Source organism: Sturnira hondurensis, unplaced genomic scaffold, assembly GCF_014824575.4.
Source record: "Sturnira hondurensis isolate 20B ecotype Veracruz unplaced genomic scaffold, ASM1482457v3 Scaffold0002840, whole genome shotgun sequence".
In the NCBI taxonomy this organism is placed as follows: domain Eukaryota; kingdom Metazoa; phylum Chordata; class Mammalia; order Chiroptera; family Phyllostomidae; genus Sturnira; species Sturnira hondurensis.
The window spans coordinates 28903836-28924607 of NW_028075471.1; the positions used below are offsets into that span (position 1 = coordinate 28903836).

Genomic DNA, 20772 nt, shown 5'->3' on the forward strand with positions numbered 1-20772 from the left:
TGATATAAAAGCATATTTACGGAAGGGGAGCTGAGCCCTGCCTGTTCCCGGCGATAAAGCTGCCCTGAGCCTATGGCAGCCTTTATCAGGCCCTGGCACACCGTGTGAGCACGCTGCAGTCCCACTGCTCTGGTGAAAGCCAGACCGGCTCTTCTCAAACATTTTTCAGTTAAAAATGCATTGAAAATATAAACCATAAAAGTTAAAAATGTATTCCTTCACAACAGATTGACTGCTTTTATTTCCAGCAGGAAAGGAGCTTTTTTCAATTGTTTTTAACCATAAAAACTAGTTTTCACTATTTGTGTTCAGAATTTTTTTTTCTTTTTAGCAAATCCATGTATGGTCCTGTTAAAATTGTCAAACAACTAGGAAAATGTGAAACTAAACATTAAAAAACACTTTAACGTGGCTGGTGTAGCTCAGAGGATTGAGCGCGGGCCTGCGAACCAAAGGGTTGCCGGTTCTGTTCCTAGTCAGACACATGCCTGAGTTGTGGGCCAGGTCCCCAGTTGGGGACACGTGAAAGGCAGCCACACATTTGATGTCTCTCTCTCTCTCTTTCTTCCTCCCTCCCCCGCTCAATAATTAATTAATAAATAAATAAATAAATATCCCTTTAATTCCCACTGCCCTGCAATAAACTGTTAGTATTCTGTTGACCATACATACATGCATCATATCCTTTTCCCCACGTGTCTTAAATGAGCTAATATTTAAAAATTGTAAAATATTCATATAAAAAAACCTAACCGTTTTAACTAGTTGTAAGTGTGGTGGCTTTGAGTACATTCACACTGTTGCGCAACCGTCAGCACCATCCCTCTCGGAAGTCCTTTTACCTTCCAAACCGAAACCCTGTGCCCATGGGCAATACACATTGGCCCCTTCCCCAGCCAACTATGAACCTAATCTTTTTTACTCTGCATTGAAATATAACATTCACACAGAAAAACATGCATGCCACAAGTACACTGACACCCGCCCCCCCTCCCCCAAAAAAACCCACCGTGAGGAAGGAAATAATTGGTATTCATATTGCAGTTCCTTTTTCTTTGCACATGAAGTCGCCGGTGCTCTAATGCTACAGATTCACTTTAACTGACCATGTTACTTCAGTCGGTGGTGTTCTGTACACTGGTGGTGCGGGCTTTGCACACAGCTTAGCTGGGGCTTTTGGGACTGCACCTGTGCTATATTAAGACGCCTCGGACAGCAAGAATTTTCTTTTGCTGGTGTAGCTGCTCCAGTTACTTCGGGTAAGTGTGTACAGTTCATGTACATAGATGAACTTTTCTTGCTTAACTTTATCTGATCCTTATTTGGCTTAGTATCGGATTGAAATTTTAGGGATTTAAAAGCATAAATAAAGAAACTGAAAATAGAATATATAATGCAAAACTGTCATTTGCAGAGATCTGAATATGTAAAACTTTTCAGTGTCTTAGGTCTGAGAAACTTATAGGATCTAATTTTAAGAGCTTCTTGTTTGACATTTAGATGTTAAGGAAAAGCAAAGTATCCTCAGAAATCTCTTCTTAAGGGGAAAAACATTTAATATCCAATTTTGTTCATTCAGTTGCTGTGGCTCAATTTTGCTGATAGCCACATGCTTTGTGAATTAGAAACTATTTATTATAGCTAATAATAAAGGTAATTAATTTTTTATTTTGTGCCTCTGAGCTTTATCCAGGATATTATGGAATAGGATTATACTGGTATATTTCATGAATGGATAAAAGCTAGATCACTGTCTCTAAGGCTAATGACAAATTGCATACGGTAAATTAAGATTCAGACATACATATTACCATGAAAGGGTGAACATTATGACTAAGTTACATGTAACTAATTGAATTTACCTCATTTTTAATAGTTTTTTTTCATCAGGAAAATTAGCTAGTGCAGCAGGCCATTTTTTTTAAGTATTTTACTTGGTTTTTATTGGCAGCCTATATCCAAGCATCTCTGGATATTGCTTACCACCTGTGCTGTGGTTCTAGAACAAATTCAAGGACAGAAGAACACAGAGTGCCTTAAGGGCAATCAGAATAATTTGTTTATTTTCTGTGTGTCTTGGTTTAACTCATCTTGAAACATGCTGTTAAATATTGGGGCAGTGTGGATGAGGGGGGTGTGGATGAATAAATACTAGGCTCTGAAATTACATATTTTCACAAGTATTCATTAAATTCTGACCAAGATGCTACGTTTTACTATTTAAGAAAATTGCTATAAAAATTGCCCCTTTAAAAATTGCCAAATTTTAAATAACTAGCCTTTGAAATCTGTTTTTCCTCTTCTACCTCTTTCTTTTCTCCTCCCACCTTTTGCTGTTCAGATTCATTTTTGTCTTATGTTTATATCAAGAAAGTTTTACTTTCTAGTTATGTATTTTTTTTTACTGCTGCCTTGAAATTTTAATTAGGGAGAATTATTTAAATGCCTTGAGAAACTGATTTACAATGCTATGGAAAAAATAAACTTACAGTTTGATATTTTTCCATGTGCCATTTACCCTAAGAAAGTGTTGTTATTATTAAAAAACCAAGCACAGGACAAGTAATGCAGGTTGGTGGAGAAGTGCGGTGACGGGTTCATCGTGGATGTTCAGTGGTGTTGCTGACACCTGGTCCCTGTTACAGCACCGCATGCATGCCTTGCCTTAGGTAAATAGTACGCTGTTCGCCATCCAAGATTTCGTTACCTTATTCATGTTTAGTTTAAATGACTCGAGATCAAAATTCAAGCAGAATTATAACTCTTTGAGCTAATTAGAATAAGGAATTTGGTCTTTTTTATTTCCCCACAAAACAGAACAGCATGGGCCTTTAGAAGTATTCAACTTTCAATCAGATTCTGTAAAACTTATGTAAAGGCAAGTAGATATTGTCCATGTAGACATAGAACTTTTCAGTTTACTGATTTGTAAATGTATTCTCAGGGTAAAGTGAGTCATTTCAGAATGAAAGACCAGGATAGCTGAAACCTCCAGTTTCCGCGTCTCTGCTATTCAAGTGCAGGTCTTCCCTCTTGCTTCCGGCTTCGCCTGGTCCCACAGGAGAGACCTTCAGCTCCCACGGAGAGCGCACAGCAGTTGTCTTCCACCTTCCGCACGATTCGGTCCATGGTGAAAGGTTCCAAAGATGGCAGGCTTCCAGGCATCCTTTGAAGAGAGTTTATAGTTCAAGGGTGGTATTTTCTATTTTTGAACAAGTCTTCTGCACTCGATGTGTTTTTTCCAACAGCTCTCCTCCTGAAGCATCTGTGACAGATGACTGTTGGCAAAGCAAGCCAGAACTTTATATACTGAGTATAGGTTTACAAGGCATTTGGTTTAAAAATACCCTGCCCTCATTTTCTGTGTCTTCTTTAGAATTGTGCCAGAATGCTGACATTTGTGCCTTAATCTTTACACTTTTATAATGCTAGTGACCTCAGGCTGTTTTTTGTATTAAGCCTGCAGTATCACTTAATTAACGTGAGATTATTTTTAACATGGATAAATTTGGGTCAGATTGCCAGTGAGGACTGGAAAGAGTGAAAGACCTGCACTTGAAACTTGCAGGGTATCCAGATTATCAAAAATAATGTCCTAGAGTTGGAAACTTAGCAGTTGCAAATTTTTCATTACTCTGTTTGGTGTGTGCTTTGCTTAAATAAAATTTAAAGAGACCATGAGAAAGACAATTACTCTTTTAACTAATAACACAGCCTTTTTTCTCTTTTTTTTTAACTAAGCACAAACACTACAGAAGGAACCAAATTTGGGGGTTGGAGGTGGAGAGAAATAGGGCTCCATGTGCAACAAAAAGAGCTCATATTCCCAGATACTGAACTGTATTGTCACTGCTTGAGTTCTGTTTTCACTGGGCCTTTCCAGTGTTTCACAGAGCATGCGCTATTTTTATAAACTTGATTGTACTTTTCCACATTCTCCTTCCTCTACCTCAAGCTAATAAAATGCTTTTATTTAAATAGTGTCTTCTCAAAACTTAGGCTCCTTTTCAGATATTAAATATCAAAGAAAAATCATAAGCACCTAATATAGTGTGCTTTGGTTTTGTAAGTAGAGAAGTAGACTTGTAGGCAGCTTCTGTGACGTGTGTTTGAGAGAGCCGACTCCGACAGAAAGGAGTTAGACCAAAGGTTACTCAACTTTGACCCTGTTTGACTGTATGTACAATTATCTCCTGACCTCCAAACTACCATTATAATTACATTTGGGGATGGTGATCAAATTTTTATGAGTTATATAGAGTGAATGTGTAGGTGGATAACAGATACATTATTTTTTCACATGTGAATAATGGAGACATCTTACTATTTGGAAATACTTTTTACTCAACTCTCAGATGCCATCAGTTACAAGATCATCCATCACCTTAGTGGTAGCTTTTCTGAGAAAGGAGTGAAAGTACTTTTTTTATAAGACATTTCCCAGTTTTATGCACTTAAAATGGAAGGTGGCGGTGGGTTTAAGAATTTAATAAATTTTTATATATCTGCTGTAACACATTGTAATTATCAAGAACACAGATCTAATGTCCAACTTCTATTACTAAAGCTTAAGGAAAAGTCTGATTTTTTCATCTTTCAACCAAGTTGCCCTTTTTAAAAAATATATGCTACTTTTTTTTAACCTTTTTTAATAAAGATTTTATTTATTCATCTTCAGAGGGGGGAGGGGAGGGAAGGAGACACAGAGACAAACATCAATGTATGGTGGCCTCTTATGCATTCCCTGCTGGGAACTGGCCCGCAACCCAGGCATGTGCCCTGACTGGGAATTAAACTGCAGTCCCTTGGTTCGCAGGCCTGCGCTCAATCCACTGAGCTACACCAGCCAGGGCAGAGTTGTCCTTTTTAAATAGTACTTCTATTATAAAATTTTACTTACATAAAATAAAGTAAAAGTAAAGTCATTGAGTATCAAAAAGTAAATAAGTAATTTTCTTAAGATTTATACTGCAAAAATGAAAAAATTATAATAATGAGATATTTTTAAAACTAAACATGTATAAATTTTATCCAAACCCCTAAAATGATCATTAACAAATAATATTACCTATCTATTTTATACTGGATACTGTGCTAGATTTAAACACAATTCATGTCTTAGTCACATCATTTCACAAAATTAAAAATTTTAATGTGAGAAAATTAAAGGTGAAGAATGTATATCATGTTTCTCCATTACATTCTTTTTGTATAGTCCTTCATTGATTCAGTAATAGTAATGCATAGTTTTCCCCAAAACTTCATCCTGACATGTAGAGAAAATGCTGATAAAACATTCTTGGAATAAAGCATTTTCTTGCAAATATCTACTTCATTTTAACTGTATTCAAATCTTCTTAACACCATAGAAGTTTCTAAAGGAAAGCTGCAAATTCTCCATACCGAGAACCTGTAACCCCAAATTCTCCATACCCAGAACCTTTAACCCCAAACGCGTGAGACAGTCAAATCTTTATGGAGCTCTTTAGGGAAAAAGAAGATGGGTTCAGTAACTTGGGGTTTAAACCATTCCCAGAGTACTGACTTCGCGTGTCATTCACATACAGGAAGAGACTGAAATGCATGCGTGTCACGTGTACCTTTTCTCTCTCTCTCCTACTGTGACATCACCCGGGGAAATCCAGAAGATTGGATAACCGAGATATGACTAATCAAGATTCTGCTGTACATGTGAAAATGGTGGGTATTTAAATATTTCCCATTCCATTTATTAATGGTGAATTCACCGCTTTTACCTCCGCCGTTAACTAGATAGTTACTTATGGGACTGTAACTTTCTGTAGATCTTTCTTCACAATGTTTGACACACAGTGGAACCTCAAATATTTGTTGAATTGAATCTCTACTTACCTTTGACATCTTTTTGCTTGAAATATAATGTGTGTAACTGTGTCTCTCAGCATATAAGGTGGTTACCCCATTCTTTTTGTGGTAAATTTTCCTTGCTTAACAACACACTTAAATCATACAGCATGAGATATCTTTGGCCTCTGAACAAAAAACAACAAGCATTTGCATTTTGTAAAAAAACTTTTTGGACAACAGTACAGTTCATTGCATTGTGGACATTAGAGTGAGGCGGGAAAAACTCAGCCTTTGGAGTCAGAACTGGCTTCAAATCTTAACTCAGTCCTTCAGAGCTGTGCCTCCCTGGAAGGAGGGTGAGGGTCTCAGCTTCAAGCTAGAGGGATGAAACCGCCAGCCTCATGTCGTCCTTATTCACAGTTCTCCCCCGTCTTTACTGAGGTATAACGGACAATAAAACTGCAAGATATTTAACGTGTACAATGTGTGATTTAATGTATGTATGCAATGTAAAAAGGTTCCTTTATCTAGTTAACACATCCATTACTTTTCACATGTTCACTTTTTTGCTTTTATTTTTTGGTGAAAACATTGACGTTCTACTCTTTCAGCAAATTTTAATTATACAAAAATATAAATGTCAACTATATCATAGTTTATTATAGTCATAAACTATAGTTACCATGTTATACATTACACCCTCAGACCTTACTCATCTTGTAACTGAAATGTCCTTATTTATATTAGTGAAAAAAATATGCGAAATGCCTGCTAGCACATAGTGAGCACCCTGCTGTATTACGTGAGTATTTTAATTAGGTAGGTAACATTTGTTTGTACATGTGGAAAAAAATTAAATTCGTTCTCAATATTCACAGTTTTAAAATCCTAAAAATCACGATTTCCCCCAGGATCTCTTTTTTTTTTCCTGTTTTTTTTTTCCCTCTTCTTCCTCTTCTCTATTTTTCCACTGTGTTTCTTTCTAGCTTCCTGGTCTGAGCTTATAAACCAGAACAGACTTAGCACACACACAACTGTAGTTGTCACAGTTTGTAAACCTCTCATTCAGCCTCAGTTTCCACCCAGTGTGTGATGGGAGGAGAGAGCTGATTCAAAGTTCTGGGTAAGCTGTCATCAGTGTAGTTACTGCTGTCACGGTGAAGCATATGAAATTGCTGTTTTGTATGTCAGCTGTGGTGCAATATTGGCAATTTCATATGGTTCACCTAACTGGTGGATGTGAACTTTGCCTCCATTGCATGATTCCTATTTGATTCTTTGATAATTGAGCTTGACTATCTGATATGTAGCATTCAATCAGTAGAAACTTTTCTTACTTGGGCCAATTTATTTTTTTAACCAAAATGAATGTAAGTGGTGTAGGAATGCCCTACTGTATAATTTTTCATTATTTGGATCCCAGAACCCTGTTTTTGAAGTGAGTAACCATGTAGTCAACCCACAAAAAGACTACGGAAGGAAGAGAAGCCAAAGATAATGTGTACTTGCTATTTTTTACTATCATCGCATTAATTTACAAACTTTTTGCCTTGGGTTTGGTTCTACAAATGTTGATACATCTTGTAGGCTAAAAGCTTTTTAGGATGTTAGCCTGAACTTTTCCTGGTCTGGCTCCACATCTCTTCTTCTAGTCTCAGTCTCTCTGTCTCTCTCTCTCTCTCTCTCTCTCTCTCTCTCTTCTCCCACCTTCCCCTCCCCTGCCTCCTTTCCAAGAACACTTGGGTTTAGACCTGCTTATCTTTCTCCCTCTAGACCCTGCACTTTGATTCCTCCCTAGTCTCAGCTTAGCCAAACCCTGCTTCTCTCTGAAAGCCTAGCTCAGTTGGTTCTTCATCCTCTGACCCCAGTATAAATAATCTCCGTTTCTTCTGTTCCATTTGTATTTTATCTGGGCAAGTTGGCAAGGTAGTTGTTATTTGGGTCCCTTATTATAATCTGTTACAAAATATGTATCTGGAATATAAGAAGTGCATCTTTCTAAAACTTTTGTATCGCGTATAGACCTGCTTAACATAGTGCCTTATACTTAATGACTATATGGTAAGTGAATGAGTAAAAGAATTTGGCCTATATGACCTGACTGTGGACACTGGCCAAATATGGGGGAGGCAAGGGAGATAGATGTCACTACAATTTAGTCATGCGCAATATTCTGGTAAATCATAGAATCAGTCATCTGTGAATAAATGTGCCAGTCTCAGTAGTTGTCTAGTTTAAACCTATACTTGTTGTGTAGTTTCATAAAAATCATAGTACCCATTCCCTTGCACAGTGCAGTGAAGTCTTTTGATTACACCAGATGTTAACATTAGAGAACAAAGGGAAAAACACATCCCCTGAGGTGTGTTTTGGTCATAAATTCTTAAGTAATGTACAGTAATTTTTATGTAGGCTATTTTCAGAAGAACACTAAGACAATTTTGTGGCTGTACCATGGAGCTGCTCATTTAATTCTTCTCATGTATATATCTGATTAAATGTATCTGTAAGATAATATCAAATTCAGTGCTGGTGCCGACTAGGCCCCAGTCCAGCAGCGCGTCCCGACTCTTGTCAGGGAAGCTTTGCTCCTTCCCCTGCATTGTGCCTCATGGCCTCATGGAATGAATTCACTTTCCACCCTGTGTGAGATGGGAGGAGAGAGCTGACTCAAAGTTCTGGGTAAGCTGTCATCAGTGTAGTTACTGCTGTCACAGTGAAGCATATGAAATTGCTGTTTTGTATGTCAGCTGTGGTGCAATATTGGCAATTTCATATGGTTCACCTAACTGGTGGATGTGAACTTTGCCTCCATTGCATGATTGCTATTTGATTCTTTGATAATTGAGCTTGACTATCTGATATGTAGCATTAAATCAGTAGAAACTTTCTTTTGTTCACAAATGATGGAAATATTCAGCCTTGCATTTATCTTCCATAAAATTGTATCGTAATCAAATTCAAAAGTCTTTGGACAACTCGTAGTAACCTGCCCTCCAGATCAGAAGTGTCATGGTCATGCTCACCAGACAGATGGGTGTGCACCACACAGGATGTGAGGAGGAACAAAGGCGTGACAAAATGCACACTCCTGCAATGTGCTTCTTAATGTTCTGATATTCTGATGATCTTTGACACATTTCAGGTGTATTTCAAAACGTTATATTTATTAGGTCCACTCTAAAATATTTAAGTAAAATGTCCAATATCTTAGAAATATTTTAGTGACATTTTCTGTGTACTGCGGGGTGAAGGGTAGTGTTTCCATGTAAGCCAAGGCAGATGTAACTATGGTTTTTATATTTCTTACACCTGTGTCCACCACCCTCTGTGTTCTCTGGGAAAAGTAGCTGCCCTTTAATTCGTTGTCATCACTGCTATTTCATCCAGTGGTATTCGGGTATTAACTTCTGGTCCATCTTAAAAGGAACGGTTGTGTGTGGTGCAGAAGCAGGGACACAAATGCCTCTGGCCATGGGGTCTCTTTCAGACTGCAGTTGTGGAGAAGAAGCCAGTCTAGAAGTTGTCAGCCTAGCCAAAGCTAGGTGCTCTTCTCCTGTCCATTCTCAGAAACTGGAGGATGGGACTTGCTTGAAGTAGGATGCCTTCCTCAGTCTGGATTTACTGAAATACAGTGTTCCACTTTCTTGGTGAAAATATAGTTAGTGACATCAATCTTCTGTTGCTTTCAATACTAGTTACTGGATCAAGCTTATATTGACTACTAGGCATCTATCTCTTAAGGTAGAGGTAAGAGCAGAATTTAGTTGTTAGGAGATGAACTTACTAGCTGAGACATTTGTAACTTCCAGCGCCATGGAACTGGTATTCCAAAATAACAATGACTCCTAAAACTCAACAGGAAACACGTAAAGTAGGGCCCCTCATCCTATCACTAGCGTCGAGTCAGACCGTCTGACAGAGTAGACACAGGTAAGTTTTCATTAAGCAGATAAACAGAATAATGAATGAAAAAAGGAGTCAAGAAACAAGTGCCTATCTGCTTGTCTCATCTATTGAAAAATTGCTATATATTCAGATAACCCAGTTACATTAAAGGGATCACTGTATGAAGGTCAGTTGCCTTGTAGCTTATCTCTCCTACTTAAATGCAACTCTTTAAAAGTAAGTGTACTGTGGGTCCTAGTCTTTCATTCATGGAGAAAACTTTAATGTCAGCATTTCTGTTTCCTGTACACTTCTGAATCCATCTTCCAGTCTTTGGAGAACATTTTAGCCTTTTTCTGGTTTTTCTAATTTTGCCCGTTATGTAGAGACAGCATGGGCTTATCCGGTCAGGTCCCATTGTAGCAAAGATACAAGATCTAGGGAGTTTTTCGTAACTGTGTCTATCACACAGGGGAAGTGTGTTAATATTGGTGATAACATACCCAGATAATTTGATGTAAAAGAAATAAAGATTGTCAGGTATAAGCCAGTATAGAATCTTGATTTGAGGTTCTGTTACTGTCTTTTTATACTGTGGAGCCTGCTATTAAGTGACCCATAACGTCCTGCTCCCAGTCTACTTGTACATGGGCTATAAGTGTTGTACTTGTGCTGAAGTTACTTTGATCCATTTTATTCTGTCTGCAGTAAAGCAGGGAAGAAAAGCATTAAATGGTTGAGAAACACGAAAGCCTGCATAAACCATCCCTGTGGCAGCCTAAGTAAGCCCCGTGGGTCTAATGCCCTTTAGCAGTTGTCCTGACTTGAAATAAATCTGTTGTAAAATCTATGCCAAGAACAGTGAAGTTGTTTGGGATATAGTACAATAAAGGAGCAAACATCTTGAAGTAACTTTTCAAATTAACTATAACTTAATTATCTGTACAAAGGTAAATTTGTGGGGAATAATCTTGTACTATTTGTTTCCTTTCTGCTAAAAAATTTTTGGAAAAGTAAATATGAATACAAACTAAATCTTAAGCAGAAAGATTCTTAGAAGAAAATTCTTTATCACAAAGTTAAAATATATTCTCCATTCAATTATTTCATTTTGGTTAATGAACTCTGTTGAAAACATTTTCTTATAACTACGTATGTAATAATACTAATTTCAGACAGCCAGATGCAAAAGTATACTGTGAAAAGGAGATAAACTGTGTGCATATACATGCATGTTTATAATAAGAGAAATGAAAATCATGAAAAATAGAATGGTTATTTGTTTATCTTTGGGTAATAGAATCCCAGACAATTTTTTTCTGTAATTTCTGTCAAAAGCCTGCATGACTTTCGTTAGAAAAATTACACTCTCTGATAATATATTAATTACAAATGTAGTTTTGTCTTAATCTTCTAGATGGAAAACTACCGATGTGCTGTTAAAATTTTTGTGTGTAAATGGTAATTTGACACCATTTATACACAAACAAGCAAACAAGTGGTTTGCTTGTTTTTGTATAATGCCTCAACATTTTAAAACCTTTAAATAATATAAGCTTCTGCTTGGTATCAAAGGAACCTGAGAAAAGAGGAGTTAAAAATAGTCATGTAATCTCCTTTTGTTTTTAGATGCCAGAATTTCAGAAAAGTTCAGTTCACATCAAGAACCCTGCAAGAGTAGAAGAAATTATCTGTGGTCTCATCAAAGGCGGAGCCATCAAACTTCAGGTGAACCATCATCGAGAAGCTGTATTGCTAACCCTTCACTTCTGGTGTTCAAATAGACACATTTGTCTCCTGTTTTGCCGAAATCTGAGCCAAGAAAGTTTAGGTAGATGAGTTTTGCCTGTCCTTTCAGCATGTAAAATCTGAAGGATATATCTAGAGTTGGTAAAAAATATATAGAATATCCTGTTGGAAACAAAAATTAATAGCCTTAGCCCTGGCTGATATAGCTCAGTGGATTGAGCACGGGCCTGTGAGCCACATGATCGCTGTTCAATTCCCAGTCAGAGCACATGCCTGGGTTGCAGGCCAGTTCCCAGTGGGGGACTCACGAGAGGCAACCATACATTGATACTTCTCTCCTTCTCTCCTCCCCTTCCCCTCTAAAGATAAATAAATTAAATCTTAAAAAAAATTAATAGCCTTAAAATAAATCTAGCTGTTCTTTAATAGTAAGTACTAAGTTAACTAATACTGTGCATAAGTATTAAACTATTTTAAGAATAATATCAAGTATGTACAGTTTCAAGTTGCTCTTCCATCTTTTTTTTTTAAAGATTTTATTTATTTATAGAGAGAGGGTAAGTGAGGGAAAAAGAATGGGAGAGGAACATCGATGTGATTGGTTGCCTCTTGTGCACCCCAACAGGGGACCTGGCCACAACCCAGGCATGTGCCCTGACTGGGAATATAACCTGCAACCTTTTGGTTCACAGGCTGGCACTCAATCCACTGAGCCACACCAGCCAAGCCTCTTATTAGTTTAATTGCTTTTACTACATTTTTGTACAGTGACCAAATGTGTCGAAATTATGCGGTGTTTTATTTCTCTTGGACAACTGTAACCATATTACCTACAATTGAAAATTCCCATACTGATTAATCAGATTTTATATGGTAACAAGGATCAGGTATGCAAGCTGTAGTTAAGGTAATTTTCAGGACTTTGCATATGAACTGCATTAGAAAACGCCATGTAGAGGAAGTAACTTACAGTGGGGACCAGGTACCAAGCACAGTCCTGGGCCTTTAGGAAGCTTGCAGCTTGGGTCTGGCCTTGCAGCTGTGTTTTTATAATGCCTTTTCCCTTTTCTTACAGATAATTACAGACTTTGATATGACACTGAGTAGATTTTCCTACAAAGGGAAAAGATGTCCAACATGTCATAGTAAGTGTGGCACACATAACAAAATCATGAAAGTAACCATTATTTTAAGATCCTCTACCTATAATATTATCTATAAGATCAGGGGTTTTTCTTCCTTTTGGACACTGGAAGTGAGGGGAGCTGCTTTTTCTTCCAAGATCCAGAGGGATCGGGCGTGTTCAGGGTGGAAGGGCTGTAGGCCCGCTTTTTCATATTACATTTGGAGGATTTGTCTTTCTCTATGTTACATATATGGCTATTTCCTGTATGGTCTTGGTTGCAAGAGGAATAAAGACCTCAGATTTTTTTCTCCAAATGTGGACTATTCATATTCAAGAAATGGATTTAAAATTTTGGAATCAACTTAAGAAACAGTATTTATTAATTAGTTACATTTTCTAGGAATGTTACTAAACTTCTGTATCATTTATGTGTAAATTAAGTTAAAGAATAAGTTAGGGAATAGCTATAAAGTTAAAATGTGTTGCTAAGACACCCTTTTTGTTCCTGTTTTCTGAACTTGGCAATGAGTTTCAAAAATAATACTCTTCACCCTGATAGAGAAGCAGTGACGCAAGCCCAGTCATTCACAGCGAGTGTGCGTACAGTTTCAGACATCATCCCTATCAGTTACATAAAAACCTAAAAATCATAGCCTGTGGCCCAGTGATTCCTCTTTGGGAAGTTTCTAATCAGTTAACCCCAAAAGTTGGGGGGGCAAAGCTGTATTTACAGAAATAGTGGTAACTAACTTCAATATAAAATTATCTATACAAGCAAAAGCTTGGAAACAACGTAAGAATTTTAACACTGTAGAACTAGTATCAATGATGTCATGCCCACATGACAGAATATATAGCCATCATAAATGATATTCGTGGATAGCTTTTAATCATATTTTAAAAATAGACATTTTTTCATTGAAGTGAAAAAAAATTCAGACCCGTAGATTTAGTTCAGTCTCTTATCTGATTGATAATGCATAAAACTTTAAGACTGAAAGAAAATATACCAAAATTTTAGTAATTTATTATCAAATGGTAAAATTATAATTTTGGGGTTTTTCACAATCTGTATTTTCCAGATTTTCACATTGTTTATTAACGTTTTATTAAGGGAAAAAAAAACATGTATTTTAAAGATGGATTCCTTGCTTCTATTTAATTACAAAGGATGGTGTTAAGGGGACCAGTCAGTATACAACTCACAGTGAAGACTTTGAATTATCTAGCTCAGTGGTCTAAACAAGCAGTCACTAAACCATGGGTTTTAAAACCATGAGATTCTCTAGCTATGCCACGCAGATTAAAGCACCACACCAACAATTGTGATGGCTGTGCTATTTGACTTGGCATTTAAATTTTAAAATAGTATGTGACTCATCAATGAGAGTGTGTCTTCTTTTTGTGACTTGTTTGGTCTTTCTCTTTAGATGTCATTGACAATTGTAAGCTGATTTCAGATGAATGTCGGGAAAAGGTAAGAGCACTGACAATAATTCGGTTACTGAAAGACATCCTTACTCTTTTTTCTGGAGAATTTCTTCAGGTACATTCACACAGACAAGAATGAATGCAGAGTGCTTATAGCCCAATGTGGTATACAGTGAACACTCAACAAATGTTAGGTTTATTCTGTAGGTCATAGCAGTCAAACATGTTTTAGAGAAAAAAATATAACAGTAGTTTTGGGGGGGCTTTTAAAATTTTAGTTTTTAACAGCAACAGAAGGTACACAAAAACTTTTAAATGGTTGCCAAAATATTCTGGAGTCCTTACATTACCTGGAAAGTTAAAACTCAACTACTTTGATTGTTGCAGGTTTTGCTCCCTTAAATTTATCAGAAAATTGCCTTAATGTTCTGCTTTTTTTTTTTTTTGAGTAGGTGTCTCTGTGTCTTTCTTAACAAAATAAGAGTCCAAAGGTGAATCAAATTTAATATTTCATATGAGAATGAAGATTGTTTTGTACTGATAGTTTATTATTCAGTTTCACTGATTGCTGACCTGAAAGTACTTAAATTTAAAAAAGAGAGATCAGAAAGGTAGCTTTCTGCAGGTATAGTTACATGTAAACTGAAATTAACAAAGATCTTTTCAGTTGATATATGTATTAGGTACTCATGATCTAATCTTTACCATTTTACACTTATTTATAGTGTTTTGCTTTATAAAATTAAGCAGGGCATAATGACATCTCTGCGGTCTTCATGATTACGGTATGTGTTTCTTTCTAGTTACTGCAGCTAAAGGAAAAATATTATGCTATTGAAGTTGACCCTGTTCTCACTGTAGAACAGAAGTACCCTCATATGGTAGAATGGTGAGTGTGTATTGGACAATGGGAGGGTTAAAAAACTGTATTAGTTATACTTATGGTTTGTTTCCCCTTGTTCCGTGTGTGAATAGACTGATGAATTGTCCAATGACTTAGAGCAGTGATTAAATATAATGTTTCTCTGATAATAAGCTTTAATTCTCTTGTCATTTTCACAGTCTGGAATTCGGTTTTTTGTTTGTTTGTTTGTTTTTAATGAAGATCGGTAGGAATCAATTTATAATTCTGCACTTAAGCCTTAAACTTAAAATAATAATTTTTTTCATTAAAATATATGGACAAGATGTGGCTGGGTGTGTAAAGAAAAAGAGCTAGGCTGTAGATGGACTCCGAACTGAGGTGGAGCCAGCAGGTGACAGTGTCTGAGACGGGGCCCTCTGCTGATGGCAGCAGAGCCCACTGAAACACTGCTTTGAACCCTGGGAGGGCGCTGTTAGGAGAAGCGCCAGCAGACTTAGCAAGTGGGTTAGGAGGGGCCCACTGAGACAGTCTTGGGAGCTGGGCCATTCCACTCGAGTGGAGAGCTCTGCTGTGAGACACTACATCGGGTGCTGTGAGAATCTTAAGAGACCACAAATGATGCTATTTGTCATCATTATCCTATCACCTGAGGACCTGGCACACTTCATCAATGTTTATAGTATCAGATGTTGAAAAGAGGCTAGACATACTCAACATGCCGAATTGGAAGCAGACTCAGAAGGCTTTCGAACACTGATATTCAGCATGTCGAAAGGACTGTCTAGCAATTAGAATTTTCTAGCAACGGTATAAGGTTCCCTGGGAGAATAAGCTCACTAACAGGGTGGGAGCCAAACCGGAGAGGGGGTTTCACTGAGGAGTATTACAGAGGGGATTTTTAGGTATCAGGCAGAGAGACTCTGAAGGCCTGTTCTAGTGACATGGTGTGATTATAGGTGCTTTTATGGAATGATAAAGCACCTGCATATAGGAGTGGGCAAAAGGAGGGTTACAGTTGTGAGTACACAGAGCACAGGGTTATCCTTGTATTGCTTTTCCATGCAAACAACTGCAAGCCTACTTTTGCCCACCCCTGTATAAAACTTCCCATAACAAGGACTTTCCCTCTTGCTCACTAGGCAGCATCTTCAGTACTTAGGCATTTCACGAAAATTCAGACCACAGACAGGCGAAAAAATGGCTTTGCTCTAATTCCTATTGCAATCAAAGAAGTGATTATGCTTCATGAAGTTGTAGGTCTCATCTGTAGACCCAGGACAGGCTTACACCTAGTGTCCTCCTATTGTCTTATTAACACATGTGGAGTGAGCCAGAGTTTAGGAAGAATAGGAAATCCAGCAAAAATATGTGTATCACCTTTGGAGACGTGGGGTATACATTTATTAGTGGTGAATTTAAAGATCTGAAACTTAATTCCAAAATATCACAAATGAAATACTGCATTTTCTCATACTGAAGAATGCCTTGTAATAAAGATATTTTAACTTCCTTTCATTGACTTTGTTTTTCTTTGTTCATAAACTCCAGGTACACTATATCACATGGTTTGCTTGTTGAACAGGCTTTACCAAAAGCTAAACTTAAAGAAGTCGTAGCAGAATCTAACGTTATGCTCAAGTAAGTTTCTTGTGTATTTTTTGTTGTTAACTCTACAGACTTGAATTGTTACATGTTGCATTCAAGTGTGTATTTTTATGAAAATAATGTATAATAATATCCATATAAAAACATACAGAGTATGCCACCTGTCACATAGTAAAATAGTTAAGGAATTTAGAATGACATGTTAGATCTTGGTGTAGAGAATAAAAGCCTGTGAGCTCAAAGTACTAATTTGCATTTCCTTTCTCCAAATTAAAAATTTCAAAACTGCCCTGACTGGTATGGCTCAGTGGGGTGGGCATCATTCTGCAAACAAGTCCCTTGAAAGCTATCTCTAGGAAAGGTGAATCTATATTAGCAAATAATGAATATATTTCTAATAACATGAATTATAAGGTATTAACATTTAAAAGCTTATTTTTCAATTGTTTACTACCTCTTCTTCAACTCACTGGGCAAATACGATGCTTTTTTGTGTGATGATGCTACATTTTTAAGGCAACCTACTTCTGAGAAGGAAAGCTTTAACTGTCGGAAAGAATGAGGGGGTAGCTATTAAGTGTTTCATTTCTGGGTTGGGCAGCTTATCCAGTAGCCCAGAGAGAGTAGAAAGGGAAGAAAAGATTTTCAGATGAAAACAGGACCTGTAGCTCCAGGTCTTGGGCAGGAGGTGCCAGATGTGAAGTTTTCTAACAATAGGGACCGATTGAGGAAATGACAAGCAAGAGGTCTGCCCACTCACCCTAAATGGGCTTTTCAAGGTATGGTTTGATTATTTTTTGTTCAGTAGTGTAAATTCTGAACTATAGGCTTATGCACATTCAGTATGAGTCTAAAATCACCTACTTTTAAGAATTTATTAAAAGGAGGGTGGTAAAAAGTTAACTTTGTTTGAAAAACTTATACTGGTCTTGGAAATCAGTAACAGCCCCCTCGGGCAGTGTTTTCAAATGAAAACCAAGTGAGCTGTAGAATTATGTAGAAATAGGTGAGCTTTTTTATCACCTGAGGGATGATGATATCCGCTTTAACAGTTTACGTTGTTCCTCCATCCTGCAGGGAAGGCTATGAGAACTTCTTCAGTAAGCTCCAGCAACACAATATCCCTGTGTTCATATTTTCGGCCGGTATCGGAGATGTACTGGAGGAGATTATGCGTCAGGCTGGGGTTTATTATTCAAATGTCAAAGTAGTGTCCAACTTCATGGATTTTGATGACAATGTAAGAATATCAAGTTATTCTTTATCATTTCTTTTAAAATCTGTAAATATTTTAATCATGTAAATGCATTTGTTATTTATGATTTCATACGTGGTCCCTAAATGAGGCCATGTTGAGAGGCCCACTGTGGGACTCATCATCTCCCCCAGTGTTGTCTACATCCATGCTTTATTTTTATTCATTTTTTAACGTTCTTTAACTGTTATTCAAGTGCAATTGTCTCCATTTTCCCCCCACCACTCCCCCACACCTCAGCCATCCCCACTTGCCACCCTTAATCCTACCCTGCTTTGGTTTTGTCCATGTGTCCTTTATACATGTTCCTGAAAACCCTTCCCCCTTTACCCCATTATCCTCTCCCACCTCCCCCACAGCCATGTTTTAAAAATAACTTTTTTTAAAGATTTTATTTATTTATCTTTAGAGGGGAAGGGAAGGAGAGGGAGAGAAATATCAATGTATGGTTGCCTCTCGTGCTTCCCCCGCTGGAAACTGGCCTGCAACCCAGGCATGTGCCCTGACTGGGAATCGAACTGTGATCATGTGGTTCACAGGCCCGTGCTCAATCCACTGAGCTACTACACCAGCCAGGGCTAAAAATAACTTTTTAAACTTTTGTTTCCCAAGCTATAGATTAATACAACAATTAGTAAAACTTTTTAAAATGTAACTTAATACAACACTAAGGAACTGACATCTGTGGGGGGGGATGAATTAGAACTGATGTCTTTTGAACAAGTTCATCTAATGAAGACAATATATGATACATAAAATAGGGCCTTTTGATTAGGAACCAAATGAAAAGTAAAAATTGGACTTTTAACTCATGTCCACCATTTAAAGTCTCTGGGAAGTTAATTCTCAGAGTCCTTATGTATTGTGAGTATGAAATTACAACAAATAAAATTTGCAAAATCTGTTACTTCAAAGGAGTTCTGTGTCTTTAATAGGGGGTGCTCAAAGGATTTAAAGGAGATCTAATTCACGTGTTTAACAAACACGACGGTGCCTTGAAGAACACAGACTATTTCAGCCAACTGAAAGACAACAGCAACATAATTCTGCTGGGAGACTCCCAAGGCGACCTGCGAATGGCAGACGGAGTGGCCAATGTTGAACACATTCTGAAAATTGGGTATCTAAATGATAGAGTGAGTATACAAATCTGTCATCTAATTTCCCTTTAAGAAGAAACCAGAATGAAACTTGATAGGCGATTGTTTCTATCAGGTCCTTGAGAAAGCAGTTCCTTTGGAGCCATTGGACATGCTCTTCCCCCCTTTCCTTCGGAGATGAGTAAGGGAGTTGGGATGCACGGGTACACGCTTACAGGTGTGGGGGAGGGCGGGTGTGCATGTACAGGGCCTCTCTGGCCTCTCCCCACTAGATGCCAGGGGCATTCCCTGGTCATGAGAATCAGAAATGCAGACACTGCCAAGTGTTCCTTGGGCACCATATCCCCACTAGGAAACCACTAGACCAGAGAGAATTCCTTTGGGGAGAAAAGCCCCCATGTGGGAAAATTTCTCTGTGAGCCTTAAAAAATCAGAATACTTAAAAGTATTTCTTCATTTCAAACGTTTTAAGAAAGTGATTTTAATTTACCACATGCTGCCCAGCAGATCTAAGATAAAACAGTGAGGTTCATACTGGAATCATTTGCTTCTTCCTGCATATTAATCTCAATGGCTTTTTGCTGTTGTTGATCAGGTGGACGAGCTTTTAGACAAGTACATGGACTCTTACGACATTGTTCTAGTAAAAGAGGAGTCCCTGGAGTTAGCCAACTCGATCCTACAGAAGATTCTGTACAAATAAGCAGTCTTCAAGAGGACGTCTCCCACGCGGGCACGGCTGGTGCACGGATGGCACACGTGTCCATCGCGAGGAAGGACTTTTATTTATAACACATCCTTGCCCTTGAAGGATTTTCAGACATGTTGGATCCCTCAGCCAGCAGTTCCTTTTTCTTCACGTCTCCCAAAACACTCTCACCATGTTTTTAACATTAGAAAACCTGTAAGTCAAAATTTGAAAGCAACTCCCTACATTTCCAGAGTGACTTTGGTAGTTTAATGTTATTATTGAAGTTTTGGAGTTTTTTACATGTGTGATTTTAAGTACTGCCATTTTTGTATTTTGAGTGAATTATGCTGATTACCATCTCCTGAAATTGTGTTTGTTATTTTGTTTTGGGAAAATTGAAATTTACCCGAACATACTAGCACTTGGTGTTTGAAAAAACTTGGAATCCACATACCACTAATTATAAAATGTTGTATATCGATGCACTGAAAATAAACATGAAGAGCCTTTTAAATTCTATGGCAAAACTATTCTTCATTCATTCAACAAATAATTATTAAGCACCTGCCAGGTTCAGCTTGTGCGTTTGTGACCTGTGAATCCGTGGCATAGAGGCTGTCGGGAAACAAAGTATAGCTAAGTGTCATACTACAAAGTCAGGCACCGTCATCACCCTCTGCAGTCTGACTTCTGCTATAAATTTCTACTGCCCCATAAATGGCTTACACAAGGCTTAGACTTGCCACTGTGGTAACTCCAACCCTGATTCTAACCCTTTAACTCCAGAGGCGACAAGCAGCTAATTGGTTTTCTTAAAGCAGCTGAGCTTTGATACGCACAAAGCACGACCCAGCTGGTTCCAGACACCCCGTGTGGTCACCATCTGTAGCCCAATCAGGTGGCAGGGAGGCAAGATCCCAAAGATGCGAACCTTTGTCCTGAGGCAACCCATGCCGACCCTCCAGCACTACTTCTCGTGGTTGCTACAGACAACTATGCAATAAGTACTGGCGAAAAGCAGACTATCCCTGCTTAGACATTTCCAAAATCAAACCCCAAACCAGGTTCCTGAATGAAAGCAAACAGCATGCACGGGAGTGTCTGGAGGGCTTTTTCACATCAAACAAAAATGGGAGTCTCTAATCTCATGATAGCTTCTTACCCCTATATTTCTGTTGGAGCTTGCCCTTCTGGCTGTTTTCCAAAGGAGCTTATAAGGTGCTTCCGCAAAAAAGC

General features: G+C 37.9%; 1 protein-coding gene across 4 annotated transcripts in view; it reads left to right on the forward strand.

The window, feature by feature from the left end:
* Positions 1 to 20063, forward strand: part of NT5C3A (5'-nucleotidase, cytosolic IIIA) — a 44349-nt gene extending 24286 nt beyond the window's left edge. The window contains exons 1-10 of one of the 4 annotated variants that reach the window (XM_037041170.1): positions 1111 to 1259; positions 5646 to 5700; positions 11344 to 11442; positions 12539 to 12608; positions 14020 to 14066; positions 14824 to 14909; positions 16434 to 16523; positions 17568 to 17730; positions 18681 to 18881; positions 19441 to 20063. In XM_037041170.1, the coding sequence (XP_036897065.1) occupies positions 5665 to 5700; positions 11344 to 11442; positions 12539 to 12608; positions 14020 to 14066; positions 14824 to 14909; positions 16434 to 16523; positions 17568 to 17730; positions 18681 to 18881; positions 19441 to 19548 (900 nt within the window). In that variant the 5' untranslated portion in view covers positions 1111 to 1259; positions 5646 to 5664 and the 3' untranslated portion in view covers positions 19549 to 20063. Of the gene's footprint in view, positions 1 to 1110; positions 1260 to 5645; positions 5701 to 11343; positions 11443 to 12538; positions 12609 to 14019; positions 14067 to 14823; positions 14910 to 16433; positions 16524 to 17567; positions 17731 to 18680; positions 18882 to 18960; positions 19027 to 19440 lie in introns of those variants that run through there. The other 3 variants (XM_037041168.1, XM_037041169.1, XM_037041167.1) reach the window with 3 other exon arrangements.
* Positions 20064 to 20772: the final 709 nt, after the last annotated feature.